The sequence below is a fragment of the Oncorhynchus tshawytscha genome, linkage group LG12, assembly GCF_018296145.1.
Source record: "Oncorhynchus tshawytscha isolate Ot180627B linkage group LG12, Otsh_v2.0, whole genome shotgun sequence".
Taxonomy (NCBI): Eukaryota; Metazoa; Chordata; class Actinopteri; order Salmoniformes; family Salmonidae; genus Oncorhynchus; species Oncorhynchus tshawytscha.
This window is the reverse complement of record NC_056440.1, coordinates 56,479,243-56,505,078: the sequence shown is the minus strand read 5'-3', so window position 1 is coordinate 56,505,078 and position 25,836 is coordinate 56,479,243. Positions and strand designations below refer to the sequence as shown.

The 25,836-nt window shown below is 42.7% G+C and overlaps 1 protein-coding gene across 11 annotated transcripts in view; it reads right to left on the bottom strand.

The window, feature by feature from the left end:
• Positions 1-599: 599 nt before the first annotated feature.
• LOC112263501 (muscarinic acetylcholine receptor M4) overlaps positions 600-25,836 on the bottom strand; it is a 156,268-nt gene continuing 131,031 nt past the window's right edge. For 10 of the 11 annotated variants that reach the window (XM_024439863.2, XM_024439864.2, XM_024439865.2 and 7 more), the window contains one exon: positions 600-4,097. In XM_024439863.2, coding sequence (XP_024295631.1) covers positions 2,572-4,097 — 1,526 coding nt within the window. In that variant the 3' untranslated portion in view covers positions 600-2,571. Of the gene's footprint in view, positions 4,098-22,600; positions 23,185-25,836 lie in introns of those variants that run through there. The other variant, XM_024439869.2, reaches the window with a different exon arrangement.

Here is a 25,836-nt window from a genome sequence, read left to right as displayed (position 1 = left end):
ACGCCTTCAAGACCCAAATCTCATTCTCAGTTTCATTTCCTAATGAGTACAATTGAAACCGAGGCTAAATCAGTATGTTCAGCCTCCTTTAATAAGAAAAGGATTTCAGGAACTGTCATGTTCACTACTAAGTTACTGTTGACCTGTAAGATCAAGTAATAAAATGTCTGGCTCAAGTTGATAATGATGTCAAATGTCAGGCGATGTCTCATCATTATTGCGTCAAAGAGGCATGGTTGAATGAGTACACCAATTTACCTTTAAAACAGGGCAAACAAGTAGATTTGTTATAAAGCCCACAGGGCCTTGCTGAGTGTATGACCTGAAGTCGTGGTGCCATAATTTGTGCTGCTGTGCTTTGGCTCTGAGGGTCTCCTGCTGGATCCGGTGCTCCCCTGGGCTCTCAGCACAGCCATGAGCTCATACTGTGTCACTGATCGGTCACCGGCCCCGGCTCTCCTCCCATTGTCTCCAACAGATATCACTACCTGTCAATGTTAACTCTATATTCCATAGTCTGACTGGTAATACTCGTGGCGTGCAAAATATATTCCATTAATACTGTATATTAAATCAGAACACATACTGTACATGTCAAATCATTTAAAATACTATTCCAATGGTACAAGATCTTTTATTAAGCATTAGAAAAAGATACAATCCTCTGTACACTGTCTCTGGATGGTTGTTTTAGGGGAGGGGCCATACTACAGGAAACTGTGGTCATGTTTTACACTCTCCCTTTCACCCCTTTTTTTGGGGAGGGTCGCACCCAGCCTGTCATGCCAATGTGATATTCAGGAATTAAAGTAAGATTATTCATCCAGCTTTACCACCACAGTAATCACCCCATGATCATTTCAAAATCAGTTTTATATGGATGCACATCCGTAGCTGGCCATTTTACATGACCAGGTCATGCCCAAACAGCATCGGTTATTTTCCCACTAATCCCTACTTTTATGCATTTAGCTCTTTGTTAGAAGGTCCTTCTTTGAAAATGCATTGAACCAGTTAGATAAGCTAGTAATATTACCCACCTAATCATTGGTGTGACCTTGTGAATATGGATATAAGCTGGGGAGGTACAAGCTGGACTTCACACATTGTAATCCAACATGGAGAATAGTGGCACATTTACAAATATAAGGGACTTTTTCCCCCCAAATTCCTGACTTTAAATCAATTTAGAAATACACTCTCTTAATATCTCTTGCATATACATACAGTTATATATATATTTATATATATATATATTGTTTATATTCAATTTGTCAAATTATGTGTAAATCACAAACATAATACCAGAGAGGTACAAACATTCAGATATGAAATGAGAAACTGCAGTTTTTAGAGCATACAATGGCCTTCTATTTACACATTCATAATTAGGCAGGAGATAACATAGAAAATATGTTTAATACTCTCGAGATAAGTATCCCCTCTAAACAAGTGTTTTGTATTTTGTACCGGCAGTTCCAGTCGCAGTGAAGGCCAAATTTAAAAACACAACACTTCCATAATTGTGAAGCTGGCAATGAATTAAAGCTTTATCGTTGCCGGCGGGTGTTTCTCCTTATAACGTAACGACACGATAAATGAATTGTTTGGAGCCAAACACTGGTTGTTAACTTATGCATTGGCCTTGTACTGCCATCAACAGTTTGTCACGTTTGAAGATTCAATTTTGAGCAAAACATATACATCAATATTTTGGTCAGTGAGAGGTGAATGGATATGCATTACAGTACTTTCAGGGGTAACAACGCATTTCAAGTCACCAGCAGCATGTTGACGTACGTGCTACTAGCCTTGAGGTTAGACAGTCTGCAACAACAAAGGATCCATATCGTCTTTGTTCTCCATATCATGCCGTGACCACATTGCTCTCCATATCACCTTATGATAAGGATTCACTGATGTGAGGGAGTGCCTCCATCTCCGTGAGGACTTAATCAATTCTAATTCCTCAAGGAGGAGGGAAAGCAGGAAATGGATAGTTTAAATCGGACATTTCATGCTCGTTTCCTTTGATACTGTTGCATAAAGGAAGATTTCCAAGCTCCTTTTTAATGTGTCTTTTGCCGTACACCCAGACATTATGTAACACTGCCCCTCACTGTCTCTGATTTTGGCGGTGGTATCTTGGAGAGGGATGACTGAAGTCTTGGCCTGGCCTTAGTCCACAGACGTTCAGCTGGGCTTTTTGAAGATTGTTACCATGTTTCAGTGGATACGAATTAGTCCTTGTTGGTCATCACAATAAGGGTCCAGGGGGGAAAAGAAAACAACTGAGACATGTTTGGACTCCATAACTTTGGCTGATCTCAGATTCTTTGTTTGCCCCATCCTCATATTGGCCATCATACTCATACTGTATCATTTGGACGTAGCTAAGATGTTACTATTCTTCTGTGGCTAAGACATCTCCTAGGAGCGTTGAGTGTGACATAAGTTGATAAACATGACTGTGGAGGCTCCCTGTGGAGGCTCCCTCCTCCCGTTCTCTGTAACCACTCAGCCCTCCAGATGTCTTAGTAATATTACCCCTCACCATATGTATGCTCCAGCTCATCTTGTTCCAATATTCTTATACTGGCACATGAGGAGATTCTTAAAGGTCTTCTTGAAGGTGGCGTTGCAGAGGGCGTAGCAGGCTGGGTTGATGGTGCTGTTGACGTAGCACAGCCAGTAGCCGATGGCCCACACAGTGTCCGGGACACAGGAGTGGCAGAAGGTGCTGATGAGCACCATGACATTGTACGGGGTCCATGTGAGGATGAAGGCAAGCAGGATGGCGAAGATGGTTTTGGTCACCTTTTTCTCCCTGGCTGCCATCTGGCGCTTCCTCTTCACCTGGCTGCGGGCAATACTGGCAAACTTGCGCGCCACCTTCCGGGGGCGGTTGACTGGGATAGAGCGGGTCTCGCCCCCATGGATGGGTGGCTGAATCTCGATGGCAGTAATGCACTCGTCACCAGCCTGCTTGGTTACAATCTTGATCTTGGACCATTTAGAGGCAGGGTTGAGTTTAACGGTTGCCGCTGCAGGTGCAGGTTCAGGTGCAGGAGCAGGTGCTGGAGCAATGCCAAGGCACCCCTCGGAAATGGCTTCACTGTTGGCCCTCTCCTTGGCATTTTTGGGGGCAATGCTGGCTGTGCTGGAGCCATTGGAACTCTCTTTCTCTTCTGGATTGACACTAGCGTCAGCCTTGGTGGAAACAACAGACACATCAATCTTGCCATTCTTCACAGCTTCACCGGTGTTGCAGGACTCCAGACTGGGCTTGGGGGACGGGTTGTTGTTATTCTGTCTGTTAAGGATGTGGCTCTTGAGTGGATTAGGTATCTTGAGGCCCTTCTTTTTCTCAGCCTCGGGCTTCTGCTTGGACACCCGGCTGCGGCTGGCCAGAGAGATGTGGATGTAGAGCACCATCATGATGACCACAGGCAGGTAGAAGGCAGCGATGGCTGTGCCGAAAGTGACGGCAGGGTTGGAGAGAAACTGGATGTAGCACTCTCCTGGTGGAACCGTGCGTTCTCCAACAATAAACTGCCAAAACAGGATAGCAGGGGCCCAAAGAATGAAGGAAAGAATCCAGGCACCTGCAATCATCAGCCCAGCCATTTTGGTGGTCCTTCTGGCTGGATAGCTCAGGGGCTTGGTGACACAGAAGTAGCGGTCAAAGCTAATAATAAGAAGGTTCATAACAGAAGCATTGCTCACCACGTAATCCAGGGCCAGCCACAAGTCACACGCTACAGGTCCCAGGGGCCAATATCCCACAATGATGTAGACAGTGTAGAGGTTCATGGAGAACGCACCAATGATAAGGTCTGCACACGCCAGGCTAAACAGGAAGTAGTTGTTGACCGTCTGGAGGTGCCGATTTACTTTAATGGAGAGCATCACCAGGATGTTGCCTGTGACAGTGACAAAACTAAGGGAGCCTGTAACCAGGGCGATGAAGACCATCTCCACGGCTTTGTAGGGGCTTCCCATCTCCTCCTCCCCCACCACACAGGTCTCATTGGTGCCAGAATCATTACAGCTGAGGTTGGCTGACAAGACATCACTGGAAATGTTGCTCAAGGAGCCTGAAAAGGAAGCACAATAACAACAATATGTTAATTCTGGATGCGTAGTGTAGGAGAGTTTAAAAGGTTATTCCATCAAACTTCAAGTTATTAGAATAGTACACAATGCAGAACAGAACAACCAGGTTAAAGGTCAGTGGGCCAAGGCCGGGAACAGGAATATTCCAAGTTCGGACAGAAGGGGGGAGTCAGATCGCTATGATCGGCAGGAACTTTACTTTTGGTGTCTATTTTTAATTGTTGCGCTACTAGTGCTGCCTGTTGATGTTAAGTAGGCAGCTACAGTACCTGAATGATGTTAACATCTTCGGGTTTCATTTCATTAAATGTATTTGATTTCATTTGAGTGCTTATGTCACCTACTAACACCCTGGTACTACCTGTAGCTCCCGTTCTCTGCAGTCTGAGAAAACACTGAGAGAGAAAGGTATGTGTTGCAGATTACTCCTTTGTAGAAGTCCAATGAAGTGAAATAATTCAAACATCCTAAGGTTAATGCCGTAGATATTGTTATAAGGGAGTGTGAGACTATTGAAACATGTAACATTCAGAGTTTTATTGTTATTATTAATATAGTTTACAGAGCGCTAAAATGTATTGCTGTTCTAGCTAGCATGCCTTTCTGTGATGCAAACGGTTAGCCGAGCTGCCGACTGATGCTAGCGTTGCATTATGGGAGATTTAGTTTTAGCCCTCTAAGGTCTGAATGGGATAAAGGCGATTCCACGTTGTAGCTTGTTTGTATTACAGTGTTTTTGTACACGAGTTGTTGTAATTTTAATACTGTCAACACTGAAATGGATGTGTGTTGTGGGATGTGAGACAGGATATGTGTTTTACCTTTTTTCATGCTCCTGTGTAGAACAACTTGTCACATGGTGCATTGGAGACTGATGTGTTCCTGTCCTGTCTTTTCACAATACTATTGCAGGCATGGTTCTATTGTCTAAGAATTAAGATTATACATTCTTTGTATTAAGGACCGGTTATTATTTTATACTATACATTATGGCTTTATGTGTGAGTCTGAGAAAACACTGAGAGAGAAAGAACTTGTCAGATGGTGCATTGGAGACTGATGTGTCCCTGTCCTGTCTTTTCACAATACTATTGCAGATCGACATAAAAGCCAAAAAGACAGCCGTGGTGTCACTCTTCATTTCTTGGTTCTCCTGTGGTACATATAAAGACCGCTACATTAGCACAAATCTCCCAACATATCCACTGTTATGTAACATCTTGCCCTCTGCGAAATGCTCTTCGCCAAGACATTTAATTCTTTGAAATGGAATACACGGTATGAAAGTGTGAAAACATAAAGAACATTATACTATATGTTTTTACTTCTAAGCGAAGAATAGGCTGGTTGGGTGTTCATCCTTGGTTATGTGTTCTGGTTTTATGGTCATGTGCATATGCAAATTAGTATTTGCATTCAAAATGAGATATTGTGAGCTAGTGAATATGCATGCCTGAGTTATTTTACAGATACTTCAGTTTACCTAGTTCCAGAGGTGTGGACTCGAGTCACATGACTTGGGCTCGAGTCAGACTCGAGTCACAAATATGATGACTTGCAACTCGACTTTAACTTTAACACCAATGACTTGTGACTTAACTTGGACTTGAGCCTTTTGACTCGAACTGACTTGATACCCTCCCCAAGCCCAAATATTTAAAATGATGCTATTAAAAAAGGTGTGCAGTGCATCAACTCTTCATTTAACAGATTACAGTTTGAATCGGTCAGCAGCCAATCAAATTGTGCCAGCTGAGAAAAAGTTGCGCGTGGCAATGCAGAGGAACGTCGGCGGGTGAATTCAGATGGAGCCCTTGGAAAGATGATACCCCAAATTATTGTTTTCAGATATAAAGACTATGTTGTATCAACAAAAAACGCATTGTAACTTGCAAAACATGCGGGAAGAAAATGACAGACGGAGGTGCAACAACTTCCAACTTTGTTCGACATTTGAAGCTGCACAAAGAACGGTAAGTCGTGGCTAATATAGCCAACAGCTATATAATTTATAACTTTGCTAGTGTAGCATGCAGGCTAACGTAACGTTAAATCAATGAGCAACCACACAGTCAGTCAGTGTGGGAACGTGATCATTGCACCCAAGATTGAGCTACAACTGGCTTGGCAGTTGGTAGCCCAAATCCTGCCTGATGTTACTGCTGTTCCTAAAACCATTGACATATGTTAGTCTACTGTAACCACACACAGAGAAGGTGTGTGTTTGTAAGGTGTGTGTTTGCGATTGTGTACAAGCCTACAGTGCCCGATTGCGATCCTCAATAGTCTGGGGGGGGGGGTCTTTGTCATGGCTACCCATTTAAAATAGCGGCAGAAGAAATGGCAGCAGTTTTACGGGCGCCCAACCAATTGTGCTATTATGTGCTTTTCTTCGTGTTATTTGTAACTTATTTTGTAGATAATGTTTCTGCAACCGTATCTTATGGCAAAAAAAGAGCTTCTGGATATCAGGACAGCGATCACTCACCACGGATGAGACAAAGATTATTTCTACAACAAGGAGGACGCAGAGGACATTCTCCAAACACCCCACAGGGCCGACTTCCCCGTTATTTTCAAGAGGAAGCGACGCAGGTACAGAGGACAAAGAGCCAGATGCCTTGTCAGGACCTGGAGAAGGCGAGTGTGAAAGCTGCCGTTACCGTCAACACTACTCGCCAACGTGCAATCATTGGACAATAAATTAGATGAGGTATGATCACGAATATCCTACCAACGGGACATCAAAAACTGTAATATCCTATGTTTCACGGAATCGTAGCTGAATGATGACATGGATATTCAGCTAGCGGGATATACGCTGCACCGGCAAGATAGAACAGCACACTCTGGTAAGAAGAGAGAGGGCGGTCTGTGCAGCTGGTGCATGAAATCTAAGGAAGTCTCTAGATTTTGCTCGCCTGAAGTAAAGTATATTGTGATAAATTGCAGGCCACACTACTTGCCTAGAGAGTTTTCAGCTATACTTTTCGTGGTGGTTTATTTACCACCAGAGACAGATGCTGGCACTAAGACCGCACTCCGTCAGCTGTATAAGGAAATAAGCAAATGGGAAACCACTCATCCAGAGTCGGCGCTCCTAGTGGCCGGAGACTTTAATTCAGAGAAACTGAAATCAGTTCTACCAAATTTCTATCAACATGTTAAATGTGCAACCAGAGGGAAAAAATTCTAGATCACATGTACTCCACACACAGAGACGCATACAAAGCTCTCCCTCGCCTCTATCCTCCTGATTCCTGCTTACAAGCAAAAATTAAAGCAGGAAGCACTAGTGACTTGGTCTATAAAAAAAGTGGTCAGATGAAGCAGACGCTTAACTACAGGACTGTTTTGCTATCACAGACTGGAACATGTTCTGGGATTCTTCCGATGGCATTGAGGTGTACACCACATCAGTCACTGGCTTTATCAATAAGTGCATCGAGGACATCGTCCCCACAGTGACGGTATGTACATACCCCACCAGAAGCCATGGATTACAGGTAACATCCGCACTGAGCTAAAGGGTAGAGCTGCCGCTTTCAAGGTGCAGGACTCTAACCCGGAAGCTTACAAGAAATCCTGCTATGCCCTGCGTCAATACAGGGCTAAGATTGAATCATACTACACCGGCTCCGACGATCGTCTTATGTGGCAGGGCTTGCAAACTATTACAGACTACAAAGGGAAGCACAGCCGCAAGCTGACACAAGCCTACCAGACGAGCTAAATCACTTCTATGCTCACTTCGAGGTAAGCAACACTGAGGCATGCATGAGAGCATCAGCTGTTCCGGACGACTGTGTGATCATGCTCTCCACAGCCAACGTGAGAAAGACATTTAAACAACATACACAAGGTTGCGGGCCAGACGGATTACCAGGACTTGTGCTCTGGGCATGTGCTGACCAACTGGCAGGTGTCTTCACTGACATTTTCAACATGTCCCTGATTGAGTCTGTAATACCAACATGTTTCAAGCCGACCACCATAGTTCCTGTGCCCAATAACACAAAGGCAACCTGCCTAAATGACTACAGACCCGTAGCACGCATGTCCGTAGCCTTGAGGTGCTTTGAAAGGTTGGTCTTGGCTCACATCAACACCATTATCCCAGAAACCCTAGACCCACTCCAACATGCACACCGCCCAAACAGATCCACAGATGATGCAATCTATATTGAACTCCACACTGCCCTTTCCCACCCGGACAGAAGGAACACCTATGTGAGATTGCTATTCATTGACTACAGCTCAGTGTTCAACACCCATAGTACCCTCAAAGCTCATCACTGAGCTAAGGACCCTGGGACTAAACACCTTCTTCTGCAACTGGATCCTGGACTTCCTGACGGGCCGCCCTTAGGTGGTGAGGGTAGGTAGCACCACATCTGCCACACTGATCCTCAACACTGGAGCTCCTCAGGGGCACGTGCTCAGCCCCCTCCTGTACTCCCTGTTCACCCACGACTGCATGGCCAGGCACGACTCCAACACCATCATTAAGTTTGCAGACGACACAGCAGTGGTAGGCCTGATCACCGACAACGACGAGACAGCCTATAGGGAGGAGGTCAGAGACCTGGCCGGGTGGTGCCAGAATAACAACCTATCCCTCAACATAACCAAGACTAAGGAGATGATTGTGGACTACAGGAAAAGGAGGACCGAGCACATCCCCATTCTCATCGATGGGTTGTAGTGGAGCAGGTTGAGAGCTTTAAGTTCCTTGGTGTCCACATCAACAACAAACTAGAATGGTCCAAATACACCAAGACAGTCGTGAAGAGGGCACGACAAAGCCTATTCCCCCTCAGGAAACTAAAAAGATTTGGCATGGGTCCTGAGATCCTCAAAAGGTTCTACAGCTGCAACATTGAGAGCAAATGATTGGTTGCATCACTGCCTGGTACGGCAATTGCTCGGCCTCTGACTGCAAGGCACTACAGAGGGTAGTGCATACGGCCCAGTACATCACTGGGGCTAAGCTGCCTGCCATCCAGGACCTCTAAACCAGAGTGGCAAGAGGAAGGCCCTAAAAATTGTCAAAGACCCCAGCCACCCCAGTCATAGACTGTTCTCTCTATCTACTGCATGGCAAGCGGTACCAGAGTGCCAAGTCCAGGACAAAAAGGCTTCTCAACAGTTTTTACCCCCAAGCCATAAGACTCCTGAACAGGTAATCCAATGGCTACCCGGACTATTTGCATAGTGTGCCTCCCCCCAACCCCTCTTTTTTATGCTGCTGCTACTCTCTGTTCATCATATATGCATAGTCACTTTAACTATATCTACATGTACATACTACCTCAATCAGCCTGACTAACCGGTGTCTGTATTATCTCTCTACTTTTATAGCCCCGCTACTGTATTTAGCCTGTCTTTTTACTGTTGTTTTATTTCTTTACTGACCTATTGTTCACCTAATACCTTTTTTTGCACTATTGGTTAGAGCCTGTAAGTAAGCATTTCACTGTAAGGTCTACACCTGTTGTATTCGGCGCACGTAACAAATAAACTTTGAATGGATTTGATGTATTTCCATGGAAAAATAAAGTTTATTTGGAAAGTAATAAATATATATATTTGTAAAAACATTCATGATTTCCATAAATGTAATATACTAACTATTACTCTTGTTAAAAATATGAAATGGTATTACATTTGTTGAAGAGCACATTATGGCTCGAAACTCAAAGTTTAGGACTTGAGTCTTGACTTGAAGCTTAACTCAGTCTTGCCTGTCTTGACTTGGGACTTGAGTGCTAAGACTTGAGACTTACTTGTGACTTGTAAAACAATTACTTGGTTCCACCTTTGCCTAGCTCCCATGAACAAATTAGCAGACAAAAGGTTTATGACATGAACATGGGTCTGGACAGCATTCCTGGTGAATTGCCTTGGGTGAAGAGAGTTTCACATTGTATTGCTCCTCAGTGATGTATTCTACAGCATGCTCTGTGCAGCTGTCTGTACATTCAATTAAGACATCACAGAGAATGAAATTAAACACACCACTAAATATCAACATCTCTTTCAGGTCATTTAGATTGACCCAAAGGTTCATTATTTAAGCCTCTCTAAAGCAGTTGAGTTAGATGTATTTTAAGGTATTTCCCCCTCGCATACTAATGAATAACAACAGATGGAAATACAGAAGCCGAGCCTGCGGTGTGACATTGATGTGTAAGAGAATGTGACTCTGAGCTCAAATTATCATGGATAACTATCTGTGTCAGCAATGGATCCTCCACATTAAATACTGAGGTACTGTGAATATAAAAGGCATCTCCCTAAGTTTCGTCATCGTCGGCAAACCACCCTGATACTCAGCTGGAAATGTTCAGTTGTCAGCCAACTGTAAATCTTTGTAATGCAAACAGAAAAGTTACAGGGAGTAAGTTCCGGCATAAGACACTTCTGTTAAAGAATACTAGCTTCAGGAGGAGATACTGTTGAAAGTGTAGCTGAGTCTGTCTCTGCACTGTCTAGGGCTAGACACTACTAAAGCAGTATCATTACGTATTCTGTTTGTAGTGTCGTAGTTTGGACACCCAACTGTATAAAACACGATCAAATAATACCAAAAACAACAACAGTAGAAATGCAAGGCAGGGCATTAGAACAACAAACAAACCCCATTCAATAAGGAGATCAAATCAGACAAAACACCAGCTAACAACTTGCCATAATCCATATTACAATGATGTGTTTCTGCAACGTGTGTATGTCAGCATGTCTTTAGAAGAGCTTGACGGTGTGATTGTGTGATATCATTGAAAGGCTGCCCTCTAATGGCAAAGTAGTGTTTTGCTAGGGGACACAGGAGATCTTATCAATAATGATGAAAGACATGGCCCCGGTCTTTCAGTCAGAATATAGGATGTGACATACTGCTTTTAATGCCCACTGTCTTCTGTTGTTGTACACTGCTCTGACCTACGGAAGGTGGAACAGAGAACGAGGGGATTCGGTCCATAACCTGTTAACTTCTCCATAACTGAGAGGCAGGAATCAAATGAAACCACCTACGGTCATATCATAGGTTTGTTCTTTTTCACTGTTCAGCCAACTTTGAAGTTAAAAATAACTCAGAGGAGATCAAACCAGTCTAAAATCCATATTACGCACTTGTGGGGCGGTGACTGAATAACCCATTCTTTTTGATTCCAGCCAGACAGAGATGCCGGCTGCTAACTTTAAAATTGCTCTTAGTTTCAGTATCTTGCAGTGTTCAGGAGTAGTGAACTACATCTACTGTAGTTCAATTAATAATTGAACTACAATATGCAGTAGCTTGGTTCCAGTAGTTAATTACGTTTTTGCCATGCTATCTAGCTAACTACTGGAACTACACACTACATTTTTGATCATGAAAAGAAAATAAAGAATTTCCTTTTTTTCGGCAACAGACCTGCGTAGTTCTCACTTGAAACATAGTTTTTGTGTTTCAATTACACATGTTAACATTTGACTCCAGAGGGATCTGTTCTTGCAATTTGTAGTCTATGACATTTCAGATTTAGATATGATGATTTTTCACGAAGTAGTTTGGATGATATGAACTACTTTTTCAAAGTAACTTTAGTCAAGTAAATTATATTTTTCTTAAGGGTAGCGTTCGTATAGCTTAACGTTTTCTAGTGTGAAGTAATCAGTAGCTAGGTAAAGTACACACAGCGGCCAGCTTATTAGGTACACCACCCCATTCACGGAAATGGTTAGCTCCTACAGACAGTGATACAGGTGATCATGGCTTGCTATATAAAGCAGGCTGACGGGCATCGAGTCATTCAGTTACTGTTCGATTAAATGTTAGAATGGGCAAAATGAATGACTTAAGCGACTTTGAGCGTGGTATAATCGTCAGTGCCAGGTGCACCAGTTACAGTGTCTCAGAAACAGCCAGCCTCCTGGGCTTTTTGTGCACAACAGTGTCCAGGGATTAAAGATAACGGTGCAACAAACAAAAAACATCCACTCAGCGGCAGTCCTGTGGGCAAAAACAACTCGGTCGTTGTCACCGATTGGCTATTGCAGCAGATGACCACACCGGGTTCCACTCCTAATCAGCTAAAAACAAGAAGAAGCGGCTCTAGTGGGCACGTGATCATCAACACTGGACAATTGAGGAGTGGAAAAAGCATTTTGGTCTTTGATACTGCAGGCAAAATACAATATTTGATCAAATACAGGTACAAATCAAATGTTATTTGTCACATACGTCAAATACAACAGGTGTAGGTAATCCTTACAGTGATATGTTTACATATACATGACGGGTCATTCAGCTCAGGGATTTTATATCCGTTTCTAATTAAGTTTGATCCAGTTCCTGTTTATCTAATGTCAAGGAGCTTTCTACTTTAACAACAGCGGGTCACTATATAGTCCAGCAAACAGCCTTGAATCTGAGCCGGGCCTATTTTAAGAACGCATACCTTGTCACTTGTGACTGTGAGCATGTGCTTGCATACTGCTGCAGGGAGGGGGTACTCATCTTAGTCACCCCATCTTAAAGTATAGACGGCGGTATAGATTTATGAACTCGTAAGTGGTAAAGATGTGATCCTCCAGGATAAGGCACTGGTTGCATTATGAAATATCTATGAACATACAGGATGATATATTATGACATGCTATCATAGGTCTAATGCTATATACAATAGGATCAATTATACATCATTGGATTCAATATTTGAGTTGTTAGTGCCTGGCTTTTAAGTAAAAAAACAAGCATCAACAAATGTAGTCAATGGGATAGTATAAACTTGATCAGTAATATAATTTGTAAAATAATTAGTATTATCCGAGAATATGTTTTTCACTGTGGCACTATTGCACCATTGGCCAAAAGTATGTGGACATCTGTTCTTTGAACATCTCATTCCAAAATCAAGGGCATTAATATGGAGTTGGGCCCCCCTTTGCTGCTATAACATCCTCCACTCTTCTGGGAAGGTTTTCCACAAGATGTTGGAACATTGATGCGGGGACTTGCTTCCATTCAGCTGCATGAGCATTAGTTAGGTCAGGCACGGATGTTGGGCGATTAGGCCTGGCTCGCAGTCTGCGTTCCAATTTATCCCAAAGGTGTTCGATGGGGTTGGGGTCAGGGCTCTGTGCAGGCCAGTCAAGTTCTTCCACACCAATCTCGACAAACCATTTCTGTATGGATCTTGCTTTGTGCACGGGGGCATTGTCATGCTGAAATAGGAAAGGGCCTTCCCCAAACTGTTGCCACAATGTTAGAATCACAGAATCGTCTAGCATGTCATTGTAAGCTGTAGTGTTAATATTTCCCTTCACTGGAAATAAACCAGTTAAACCATTAAAAACAGCCCCAGACCATTACTCCTCCTCCACCAAACTTTACAGTCAGTAATATGCATTCGGTCAGGTAGCGTTCTTCTCCAAACCCAGATTAGTCCGTCGGACTGCCAGATGGTGAAGCGTGATTCATCACTCCAGAGAACGCGTTTCCACTGCTCCAGAGTCCAATGGCAGCGAGCTTTACAACACTCCAGCTGACGCTTGGCATTGCGCATGGTGATCTTAGGCTTGTGTGCGGCTGCTCAGCCATGGAAATCCATTTCATGAAGCTCGCGACGAACAGTTATTGTACTGATGTTACTTCCAGAGGCAGTTTGGAAATCGGTAGTGAGCTTTGCAACTGAGGACAGACTGTTTTTACGTGCTTTGCACATCAAATCAAACTGCATTAGTCACATGCACCGAATACAACAGGTGTAGGTACACCTTACAGTGAAATTCTTACTTACGAGCCCCTAACCAACAATGCAGTTTCAAAAAAATAAGAATAAGAGATAAAAGTAACAAGTAATTCAGCACTCGGCTGTCCCGTTCTGTGAGTTTTTGTGGCCGACTACTTCGCGGTTGAGCCGTTATAGACGTTTCCACTTCACAATAACAGCACTTAACAGTTGACCGGGGCAGCTCTAGCAGGGCAGAAATTTGACAAACTGACTCGTTGGAAAGGTGGCATCCTATGATGGTGCCACTTTGAATGTCACTAAGCTCTTCAGTACGGGCCATTTTACTGCCAATGTTTGTCTATAGAGATTGCATGTCTGTGTGCTCGATTTTATACACCTGTCAGCAACGGGTGTGACTGAAATGCTGAATCCACTCATTTGAACACGTGTCCACATACCCATACTACAAGGCCAAAGGTAAGTATTTCCCAAGAGAAAGCTATAGGCCTATACCTTAGCTATCCAGACTGTTACGGTTCCAGAGCCACAGAGAGTTATTTCTCTACGTAACTTGCCAAAGCTGAACAGCAGGATGCCACAAACAGCAGCTGCTGCTGACAAATACTTCCATTCATTAATCAGGAGTTCAAACAAGGACTATAGTCACTATTTAGCAAAATAGGACTACTCCCACCTTCTGAGACACTATCATTTTTATGAAGGATTTGAGAATAGAATATGAATCTGTGTATGCAGTATCATCTCTTACACTAATAAACATAAGGTTCAACACGCAGACTAAACTAAGGCCTAAATGAAGACCAAAACGAAGGGATTAGGGCAATCAACAACGAAAATAAACTTCACATGGAGAAACAGACGCCTCACAAGTCCTCAACTGGCAGCTTCATTAAATAGTACCCTGCAAAACACCAGTCTCAACGTCAACAGTGAAGAGGCGACTCCGGGATGCTGACCTTCTAGGCAGAGTTCCTCTGTCCAGTGTCTGTGTTATTTTGCCCATCTTAATATTTTCTTTTTATTGGCCAGTCTGAGATATGAATTGTTCTTTGCAACTCTGCCTAGAAGGCCAGCATCCCGGAGTCGCCTCTTCACTGTTAACGTTGAGACTGGTGTTTTGCGGGTACTATTTAATGAAGCTGCCAGATGAGGACTTGTGAGGCATCTGTTTCTCAAACTAGACACTCTAATGTACTTGTCCTCTTGCCCAGTTGTGCACCGGGGCCTCCAACTCCTCTTTCTACTCTGGTTAAATCCAGTTTGCGCTGTTCTGTTAAAGGGAGTAGTACACAGCGTTGTAAGAGATCTTCAGTTTCTTGGCAATTTCTCGCATGGAATAGCCTTAATTTCTAAGAACAAGATTAGACTGACGAGTTTCAGAAGAAAGTTATTTGTTTCTGGCCATTTTGAGCCTGTAATTGAACCCACAAATGTCAACGCTCCTGGTCTAAAGAAGGCCAGTTTTATTGCTTCTTTAATCAGAACAACAGTTTTCAGTTGTGCTAACATAATTGCAAAAGGGTTTTCTAATGATCAATTAGCCTTTTAAAATGATAAACTTGGATTAGCTAACACAACATGCCATTGGAACACAAGAGTGATGGTTAAGGTAATGCTAGCAAACAGTATGTGCAGGAATCGTATTCTGAACTATTGAGACTGCACAGCAGGGACAGCCTCTCAATCCCGGGAAAGGATACCGTTTCGTTGGTGGTTTGAGATAAACAATTAAATAAAATATATATTTAAAAAATGTTTGGGGCAAAACGATCTCAATCGACATTTAAATGACTAAAACCAAATCAAAACCGTGTAGAAATGATAATGGACATTTATAATCTCTTCACTCTGTCCAGCTTACTAACAGTCATCCAAACGAAAATTAGAGATTTAAGGAGCATCAGAAATTCCAAAAGCGATGGATAGAGGAATATTTTGTGCAAATTTTGACGGAGATGAATTATAATACATTTTAAGTACGGATGCGGCCAATGGGGCAAACGAGTTTGACACCCCTGCTGTAAAAGCTAAAGCTTGATGGGAACACACTCTGAGCTCTAGACATTACGGAGGGTCTAATAATAATGCTAAATATAGGACGCATGGCTCAGTGAACTTCCCCTCTCCGTGCTGTAGGGATCCTCTGCTGTAAGCTGTTTGATATGGTACATGCTCTACCTTTTGATTCCCTTTATCCTCATTATCCAGGCCTCCGTGCTGTGCCTTGTAACTACCTGCAGAGAAACATCTCCGCCACTGGCACTACTCTGCTGGGCCATCAGGAATGTACTGGCCTTGTTAAAGGGACTGTAATGTCAAACATAGATACTGTTTTCATTACCAAATAAACTTATATTTAAAAATGATGGGAAACTTCTCATGGTGTGGTTAAAGGCTGAGAGAGAGAGAAAGTTTGTATGTCATGTTGACAGACATCATTCTAATTCAAATGAAATACATGCATATGAGATAATTAACCCTAAACTAACTAATTTATATAACAAAGTGGCTGATTGCTGTCAGCATACACATATTTTAGTTGTGGTCTTGACTGGCTGTTCTCCCTCCGACTTCAGTGTGGATTTTGTCTTTGTCACAGGCACTGTGGCAACTTGCAACAACAATACGTTAATTAAATCTGATCTTAGTTATAATGTCAGTAGCTAACTAAGATCAGATTTAATTAACGTATTGTTGTTGCAAGTTTGATGAGAGAGGATGCTATAAATAGAGGATGTGGCTACAAACAGGTATCGTGCAATGCTGATAGGCAACTGCTGACATTACAATGGGCTCCCGAGTGGCGCAGCGATCTAAGGAACTGCATCTCAGTGCTAGAGGCGTCACTACAGACCCTGGTTCGATCCTGGACTGTATCACAACCGGCCGTGATTGGGAGTCCCATAGGGCGGTGCACAATTGGCCCAGTGTCATCCGGATTAGGGTTTGGCCGGGGTAGGCCGTCATTGTAAATAAGAATTTGTTCTTAACTGACTTGCCTTGTTAAATAAAGGTAAAAAAACAAAAACAATAGGAGCCATGCTTTCTTCAATTAAGCCTTATGTAATTAAAGCTGCTGCTGGAGAACAGCAGCATTGTGAATAATGAGGCCCTCCTATGAAATAGCAATGGACATGAACTTTGTGCTACTGTAGCTCTGAAATCAAACAATAAAATATATGAGAGAGGGAGAGAGAGACGATCACATACCATGGAAAAGTGTAGTTATTGCTACCCATTGACTTGAAATAATCGGTATCATGTGGGGAACTAGTGCTGAGCCATTAGTGCTTTTTAAGGTTGGCTCAGTTCAATTTACAAAGTAATCACAGTTTTAGATTTTTTTTCAACATTAAATGCATTATTAAATAATGGCATTACAACTTCTGAGAAGAATAGTGAACATTCAATGGCCAAAATGTTCCATTGTCTCTGTCAGGTCCACATTGGCTAGACATCAATAGAAAATGAAATAATACAATAATACAATATACTTAGTTGACTTTATTATTTTTCATTCCTTTAAAGTCATAATCTCATCTCTGCTCAGGCAGTAGCAGCCAGCCAGCCAGACCATCTAACATTATCTCTGTGCTCCCCACACTGTACAGCCTTTGAGTCATCCTATTTAACTAGGCTTGTAGTTAGCTGTCTAGCTAGTAGCTGTTTAAGTTTGCTGCAGAGCCGTCTCACAAAGTCACTTGACTATTCAAAGAACATAAAGCATACTTTCAAGACTGCTTATTAGCAATTACTACAACTATCAATCGGGTAGCGCTACCTCGGGAACCTTGTTGTTCTGTTGTGTACATTCCTCTCTCATGCAGTCTGTGTGTAGGCTATACGTCTCTTTCCGAGCCGGGAAGGGTGCGATTGCAGCCCGCAATTCGGGGCGTTCCTGCATCTGCAGGAACCCCTCTCTATACTTCTATTGGTAAACGTTTCATCTATGGATTTAAACTAGGTACACAGGCAGGAGACTACAATAGGTGCCGGTAATGTACCATAACGTTGGATACCAACAGCAGATAAACCTCTCAGAAGAAGAAGACACGGGCGGGAGGCGGGGTGACACCACTAGCTAGCTAGGACACCGGTAGACAGTGTCCTTCGCCCTTGCCTGCCGAACACTGCTTTCCCGCAGTTCTGTTAACGTTACGGCGCGGGCAGGTGCTTGGTAGGTAGGGGCGAAGGACACTATGCACTAGCTAGCTTGCTAACTAGGACTCCGGTACACAGGTGAGAGGTGGGGGCGACACTGGGATAGGACACTGGTAGACAGTGTCCTTCGCCCCCACCTGCAGATCACTGCATACCCGCAGTTCTGTTAACGTTATGGTGAGGCTGTCTGTGTTTGTTTATTTATTACATCCCTTCCTTACAGCGTTGATAGAGTGGTGCATGGGTGGCTGGTATATCTTACGTCTACTATCCAACGAATCAACAGATTACACATACATTTTGAGCCAAAACATCACAGAATTATTTATACTACAATGATGGCATAGCTTAAATGAAAAACTTCCGTTTATCTTTTGACCTCCATTTTACTTGCATAGATAATCATGACCCACATGCAGGAACCAATGGGATGCTCAAGGGGGCGGGTCACCTTCTCCTAGAGAGATTTACACGGTTATCAAAATGTCACGCAAGGCCTACCCGAAACACAGCCCTTATTTTTCTAAAATCCCCTATGGTGGGATTTTTCTGACCAGTAGGTTTTATGGGTATAATGTACTCTATAGCAAACCGCAATCAAACACTATTGTCCGAGCCAAGAAGAACGGGTTTAATGGATTATGGTCATTGTAGTTAATTACTATGTTTCTGTGCTGAACCAGGTTGAATATTTGCCTAATGAAAACTACAACTCCCGTCAGCCCAGCGTCCCACATAGTTATTGACTTAACTTCTCTTGTGAATTAACACATTTTCTCTAGAGAAACAGCGCATTGAGATCACAAAAACAAAAAAAACTAAATGGATTTCAAGTAATTGAACAGACGTCGTTCAATTAGCTGTTTAATGACCAGGAAAAACAGCATTTTGGCTAATCGCTCAGTACTAGAGGGAACCCAACGTTAATCAAATGAATCTACTTTATTTAATATTGTTAATCAGTAATAACACACAGCAACACTGACCACTGACAATTAGTTCCGCCCTTCCCTAACTTGACAATGTTTTCCAGCATGGAATCATTGTATTGTGCACACCCACCACCCACCAACTTTACCACCCACTAACTTCACCACCCACCACCACCATTTGTGCATTGTGCACACGCACCAGCCACTGAGTACAAACGAACACAGTTTCAGTGTTGATGAGAAAAATATGGCCAATATCATGTTCCCATTTGGTCCACAACCCTGGCTAACAGAGGGAAGAATATATCATGAATTATCATTGATCCCACAAAATGGTTGAATTTTGTGGAACAGTGTTTCCTGAGTGTCTGGATTGAAGAACAATATTAATATCATAGAAAAACTGAACGTGAAACTCCAAGCTACAGTGGATGATGGGAGACTGTTGAAGTAAAGCATATAAATTGATAGTTGAATTTATTTGAGACTACACCCACTTTGCACAAACTGGTTGTTTCATCGTAATTTGTCAACGTATTGTGACATCGAATCTACATGGAAAATACATTGGATTTGACAAAAGTAATCAACAAACGGTTGTTTTGAGGGTGAAATTTCAAGCACAGGATGATGTCATCATGGTAACCAAATTTCAACATGGACAAACCTTGCATAAAATATGTTGAATTTCTACCTTTAAAACAATGTCAGATCTTCAACATTATTTCTACTGTCAAAAAAATGTAATACATTAGTTTGTAAAATAGACTCAACTAAGGTAACATTCAAACTTAAAATGACTAACACATCCATGTCCACATTTTGAGATCCCTGTAACTATAAATGTCTTCTTATGTAATCATATAAAGCGTGGATGTTCAAGATACTGTAGCATGCATAGGACGTCGCAGGTCTGTGGCCATCTTCACAATTGCTGTAATAATCTGTGCAGAATCTCAAACGGCATTGATCACTTGCACCATGGACTTTTAAAGCTATCTCAACTGCAAGCCAGGTCATTTGGTTCTGCTATTATATGAAGCACAGGGAGAGCACATTAAATCAACAAAATATCTGATATTGTATTCCCATTGGAATTTGGTTGTGCTTGTAGATGGTTGAAAGCACAGTGATAATACATTGGAAATTCAACTAACTTTTGGCTATATTTTTGAGTGGGTGAATATAGGTTGTAATCTCATTTAATCAAGGTCCCAACCAAATATTACTCAGCTGTCCACGTTGAAATGATGTGATGTGCCCAGCGGGCAGTCTCATGAAAACTAAACCCTAGGGAAGATGATCCATCTCTCCATGAGTCAGAGCTGACTAAATTCCTGGAGCTCATGAATCTGAAGAGGGCATTAAACGTGTCCCTTAGCCCGCAGGCCAGGGCGTAGAGCGATGCCTAACTCATCCCAGTCTACGCCCGTCTGTGCCAGTGTGAAACATCTGTGCCCAGGGTTGGCACACAGCAGTGCTGCAGAAGCGTCAGTCCTAAAACTAGGTTATGAAGCAGGCAGGGAGGGGAGTATTGGGGTTAATATGGGGGTTGGGTGTAGCATATGACCCAAATGTATACACTACATTATCTTTCTGACTATAGTGTATACGCAAGGAGTTTATTTTGGGCTGAGCTCATTTCACCTAAGTAAACATCCTAAATAGGTTCCACGCATTATTCTAAATGATTGAAATTGTGTAGGTGACTTTGCTTTGACTCTTTCCTAGAAAACAGGGTTGGGCTCAATTTGAATTGAAGGCAGTCTTCTCAGTAAAAATATGAAGTTGAAGCTATTCATTTCCAAAGTTTCAAGAGCCCAACCCTGGTAGAAAATGCACAACCCTGACCAGGGGGTGGGGCAAGAGGGATGGCCAAAAGAACATCACAGATCTCTCAGCCTCTCACGCTCAATTAACAAAATGGCACCCTAACTGATGTGTCTGGGTTGAAGGCCAATGGCTTTCCTGACCCCATCCAGTCTGTCCCATGCGGTTAATATCAGACCAGCTGAAAGTGTCCACCATGCCAAATGCCGCCAAACCCAACAGCCATGGACCAAAACAGGGACAGGATTAAAACCCAGCACACCAAAAAAAAAAAACACACTCCACTCCTCTGTGGAAGTCATAAGCAGGACTACTACTGTCCCAGCTGTGAGACATTTGATGAGCTCTCTGGGTGTCTGCCTGTGTGTGCTGCTGCCACTGATGATTGTAGAGGGGACACAAATCCTGACAGTCGGGATGCTCATTTCCCGAGGGGCTGCAGGGAGAGCTTTGCATCTCAATGAGGTTCAGGCATTTGCCTGCACAAAAAGCCGCCATCAGGAAGTTTGAAACACTTTAAAGCAGGTCTCTCAGGGATGCCCGGCAGCTGGGAGAAAGAAGTGGAGGGGAGTAAGATGAATTGTGGAATGGCTTTGTGTCAGTTGCAGGTGCAGTGAGTATGGGGGACTGGGTATGTGCACTGTGATGAGAATGTCAATTGTATAATGTATATATCAACTTTATCATAGACTACAGATGAATGTAAATTGTATCTGTTAGATGTAAATGGACATCAGCACAGTTTTTGCATTGGGAGCTTTGACTGAACTGGGTTTCCCTGTATGATCAGCTATGATCTAGAAACCTCAGCACCCCCCAAAAATGAAGAAAAAAAATGCATTCATTCAACAACAGCAATGAGTCAGACATTTTAATGGAAACAGAGAGAGAGAAACCAAAATGGAGAAGCAAGTGTCACGCATTAAGAATGTTTACATGAACTTCCTCAGAACCAGAAGCATACACCTCTCATAATTGGCCTAAACTCCAGCGGGTCAAATATCCACCCAATTAACTCATCAAATAATCTGAAGAGCACTGTGTAGTGCCATCCTAACGCACGCGTTCCCATAACGCGCACGTTTCCCTTCTTTCATTAGAACAACCCTTAAAGTAATGGTGTCTGAGGTTTCAAACTTCATAATCTACAACTACTTTAACTGATAGATATACAAACACCACGAACGTAAGATGAAGATCAACAGTTAGCACACATTAGATTTTTTAATTTTTAGATAAGGATATATAGGCTACGGTTTCTTTACTTCAAGTGGGGCCATCTTTTAACATCGTTTTGTCCAATATAGCCCACTATAACGTCACGTCGATAGGAGCACAACATGTAAAAAAAAAAAATGTTTTTATTTATTTTAATGTGGGCATTTTTCTATAATAGCCTAACCCAAAGGCTGCCTACTCAGATATCACAGCTGAACCATACAAATTGATCAAGCGCACCTTGTTGCGCGCCTGTTTTCTTGGTCACTAAGTTGTGCTATCAAATAAATGGTGGAAATCATAACGAGTGACACAATGGTATTTCTGAGAACAATTAATGTAGTTGATTCCGTCAATGTTAATACATCTGCAAAAAGCCTATCCTTGGGGATTCTAAAATAATGCTCATGATAACTCGGGGACAGGTTATTTGAACAGCCATCCTATGCAAAAGTGGATTTTTCCGAATGCACACAATTGTTTAAAAAAAACGATAGAAAATATTGTTTGCAGGGAAGTTAGATTTCGCACGTTCTAATAGCCTATATTTCCCATTTGTTGTATTTCAAATGCGACAAGTGCATTATAAATGTTACAACTTACTGTTAAAGTTCCAGGACTCAAGCCCACCAGCTCCAGTGCTCTTAGTGGGATTCATGTTGCATGTTTAGATGGTACTCTACCAGGCAAAAATCCCTCTCTCAATCTTACTCTGATAAGTTTTTCCCGGATAGAGACGACGATGTCCTAATTTTGTGCGGTATCATAATAATTGGCACATATTGGATCACATCATGCCTTTTCATGTCAGAATGTCTTTCGGCAGGTACCAGAGAGAGAGCCTTGATAAGGAGAGTACAATTCCAAGTGACTGGTGACCGAAACGCCCCGAGCTGAGGTGTGCAAGTCTCTCTCGAATGAAGCAGTTCGGACTCCGGCAGATGTGCTCTGATCTGTGAGAGACAGTTTTTTTTTCCAAGTTTGCATGCTCACAGGCAACGAGAGAATGGACTTTTAATGATGTCATGCAAGTCTAACCAATCACCTGAAGGCCTAGTGTTATTCATTTTCGCTCAATCTTCGCTTTGCAGCACTGAAAACGGGTGTAGATGGCTCCAGTTAAAATGTAATTTTCGTGTATTATGATCTAAAATGATGGCTTATATTTGGTCATTTCTTCGACGTGGCGTAAAAAAAGTTGTGAATTAGTGGTCCAATGCAGTGTTCGATGTTTGTTGCAATCAGTGGTAACTGTCTGATTTCTTTGCTTTGTAGCCTAGTCTTTGTATGTTAGTGCTTTTGACGATGTAGCCATGTAAGAAAAAGGTAATTCAATCTCTTGAAAACGTGCAGTGACACTTTCACGACATCAGGTACTTTAAATAACCAAGGAAGATAACGGGATGATGTCTGGAGTTCCACAAGACAAGTCGTTTAAGAACAGGCGTCCAGTTTCAGCACCATGGCCAGCTCTCTTGTAAATGGAGTGTACAAGGGAGCATTCTTCCACGACAAAATTCTATCAGTGGTGTTTTGTTGATGGTGGTGGAAAACGGTGTCCAGAATCTTCTGTAAGTTTTCAGTTGTGTTGTGTCTGGTGACTGAGACGTGCGCACACACACACACACACACACACACTTTAAACCCCATCAGCTCCTTTGAGACCCCTCTTTCAAAGTCACTGAGCTCTCTTCTAGCCATGGTAGCCTTAATTATGGGCAACACTTTTATACATGACCCTAAGCATTATGGGATGTTAATTGCTTAATTAACTCAGGAAAGACACTTGTGTGGAAGCATCCCACTGGGCACCCCACTAAAATGCATTTAAAGTTGGATTTGATTTAGCCCTATTCTTTAGCTTAGATTTTCCCTATTCTTTAACTTAGACGTGAATCCAACATACTGTATGAATTACTCATTGGTAGACAAACTGCAAGAAAAAGCCATGACTATAAGACTGGATTCAATCTGTATTGCAGAAGATCCTCGTTAAAATCTAAAGGTAATTTCCAATTAAGCCGACATACTGTATGCAGCCTTTACCGTGGATGCAGTTGCCTTTAAATTTCAAATGAGCTAAACTCAGCAAAAAAAGAAATGTCCCTTTTTCAGGACCCTGTCTTTCAAAGATAATAGGTAAACATCCAAATAACTTCACAGATCTTCATTGTAAAGGGTTTCAATGCTGTTTCCCATGCTTGTTCAACGAACCATAATCAATTAATGAACATGCACCTGTGGAACGGTCATTAAGACACTAACAGCTTACAGACGGTAGGCAATTAAGGTCACAGTCAGTAGAAAGAGGCGTTTCTACTGACTCCGAAAAACACCAAAATAAAGATGCCCAGGGTCCCTGCTCATCTGCGTGAACATGCCTTAGGCATGCTGCAAGGAGGCATGGGGACTGCAGATGGGGCCAGGGCAATAAATTGCAATGTCCATACTGTGAGACACCGAAGACAGCGCTAGAGGGAGACAGAACAGACAGCTGATCGTCCCTGCAGTGGCAGACCATGCGTAACAACACCTGCACAGGATCGGTACATCCGAACATCACACCTGCGGGACAGGTTCAGGATGGCAACAACAACTGCCCGAGTTACACCAGGAACGCACAATCCCTCCATCAGTGCTCAGACTGTCCACAATAGGCTGAGAGAGGCTGGATTGAGGGCTTGTAGGTCTGTTGTAAGGCAGGTCCTCACCAGACATTACTTTGCCGAAGGAATGAGCGTTACACCGAGGCCTGTACTCTGGAGCGGGATCGATTTGGAGGTGGAGGGCCCATCATGGTCTGGGGCGGTGTGTCACAGCATCATCGGACTGAGCTTGTTGTCATTGCAAGCAATCTCAATGCTGTGTGTTACAGGGAAGACATCCTCCTCCTCATGTGGTACCCTTCCTGCAGGCTCATCTTGACATGACCCTCTAGCATAACAATGCCACTATCCATACTGCTCGTTCTGTGCGTGATTTCCTGCAAGACAGGAATGTCAGTGTTCTGCCATGGCCAGCGAAGAGCCCAGATCTCAATCCCATTGAGCACGTTGGATTGGAGGGTGAGAGCTAGGTCCATTCCCCCAGAAAGGTCCAGGAACTTGCAGGTGCCTTGGTGGAAGAGTGGGGTAACATCTCACAGCAAGAACTGGCAAATCTGGTGCAGTCCATGAGGAGGAAATGCACTGCAGTACTTAATGCAGCTGGTGGCCACACCAGATACTGACTGTTACTTTTTATTTTGTTCAGGGACACATTATTCCATTTCTGTTAGTCACATGTCTGTGAAACTTGTTCAGTTTATGTCTGTTGTTGAATCTTATGTTCATATAAATATTTACACATGTTAAGTTTGCTAAAAAATAAACGCAGTTGACAGTTAGACAACGTTTCTTTTTTTGCTGAGTTTATAATGCAGATCTTCCGCTACACTTCAGCAATACAAAGTCCATGGCACAGTCCAGTCCATGGCACAGATGGAACTATCCAAGCAGAAGACACATCTCCTTCAAATGTTGATATTTGGTTGACTTGAAAACCAAACACATTTCAGTATTACTTTTGTAATGAAGTATATCATGAAGTTAAAGGGATAGTTCACCCAAATTACAAAATGACACATTGGTTTCCTTTCCCAGTAAGCAATCTATGTAAAATGTATGACAGCAATCCATGCTTTGGTTTAGTTTCCCTGGCACTTTTTCCACATGCTAATGTTTTAGCATTTGTGGCACAAATCCAATTCAAGTCATGGGACCGATCTTAGCATTCTACGCGCATCAATTCCAAATTGTTAGAAACTATCTCAACTGCATTGTGAAGCGCAACAAAATCAC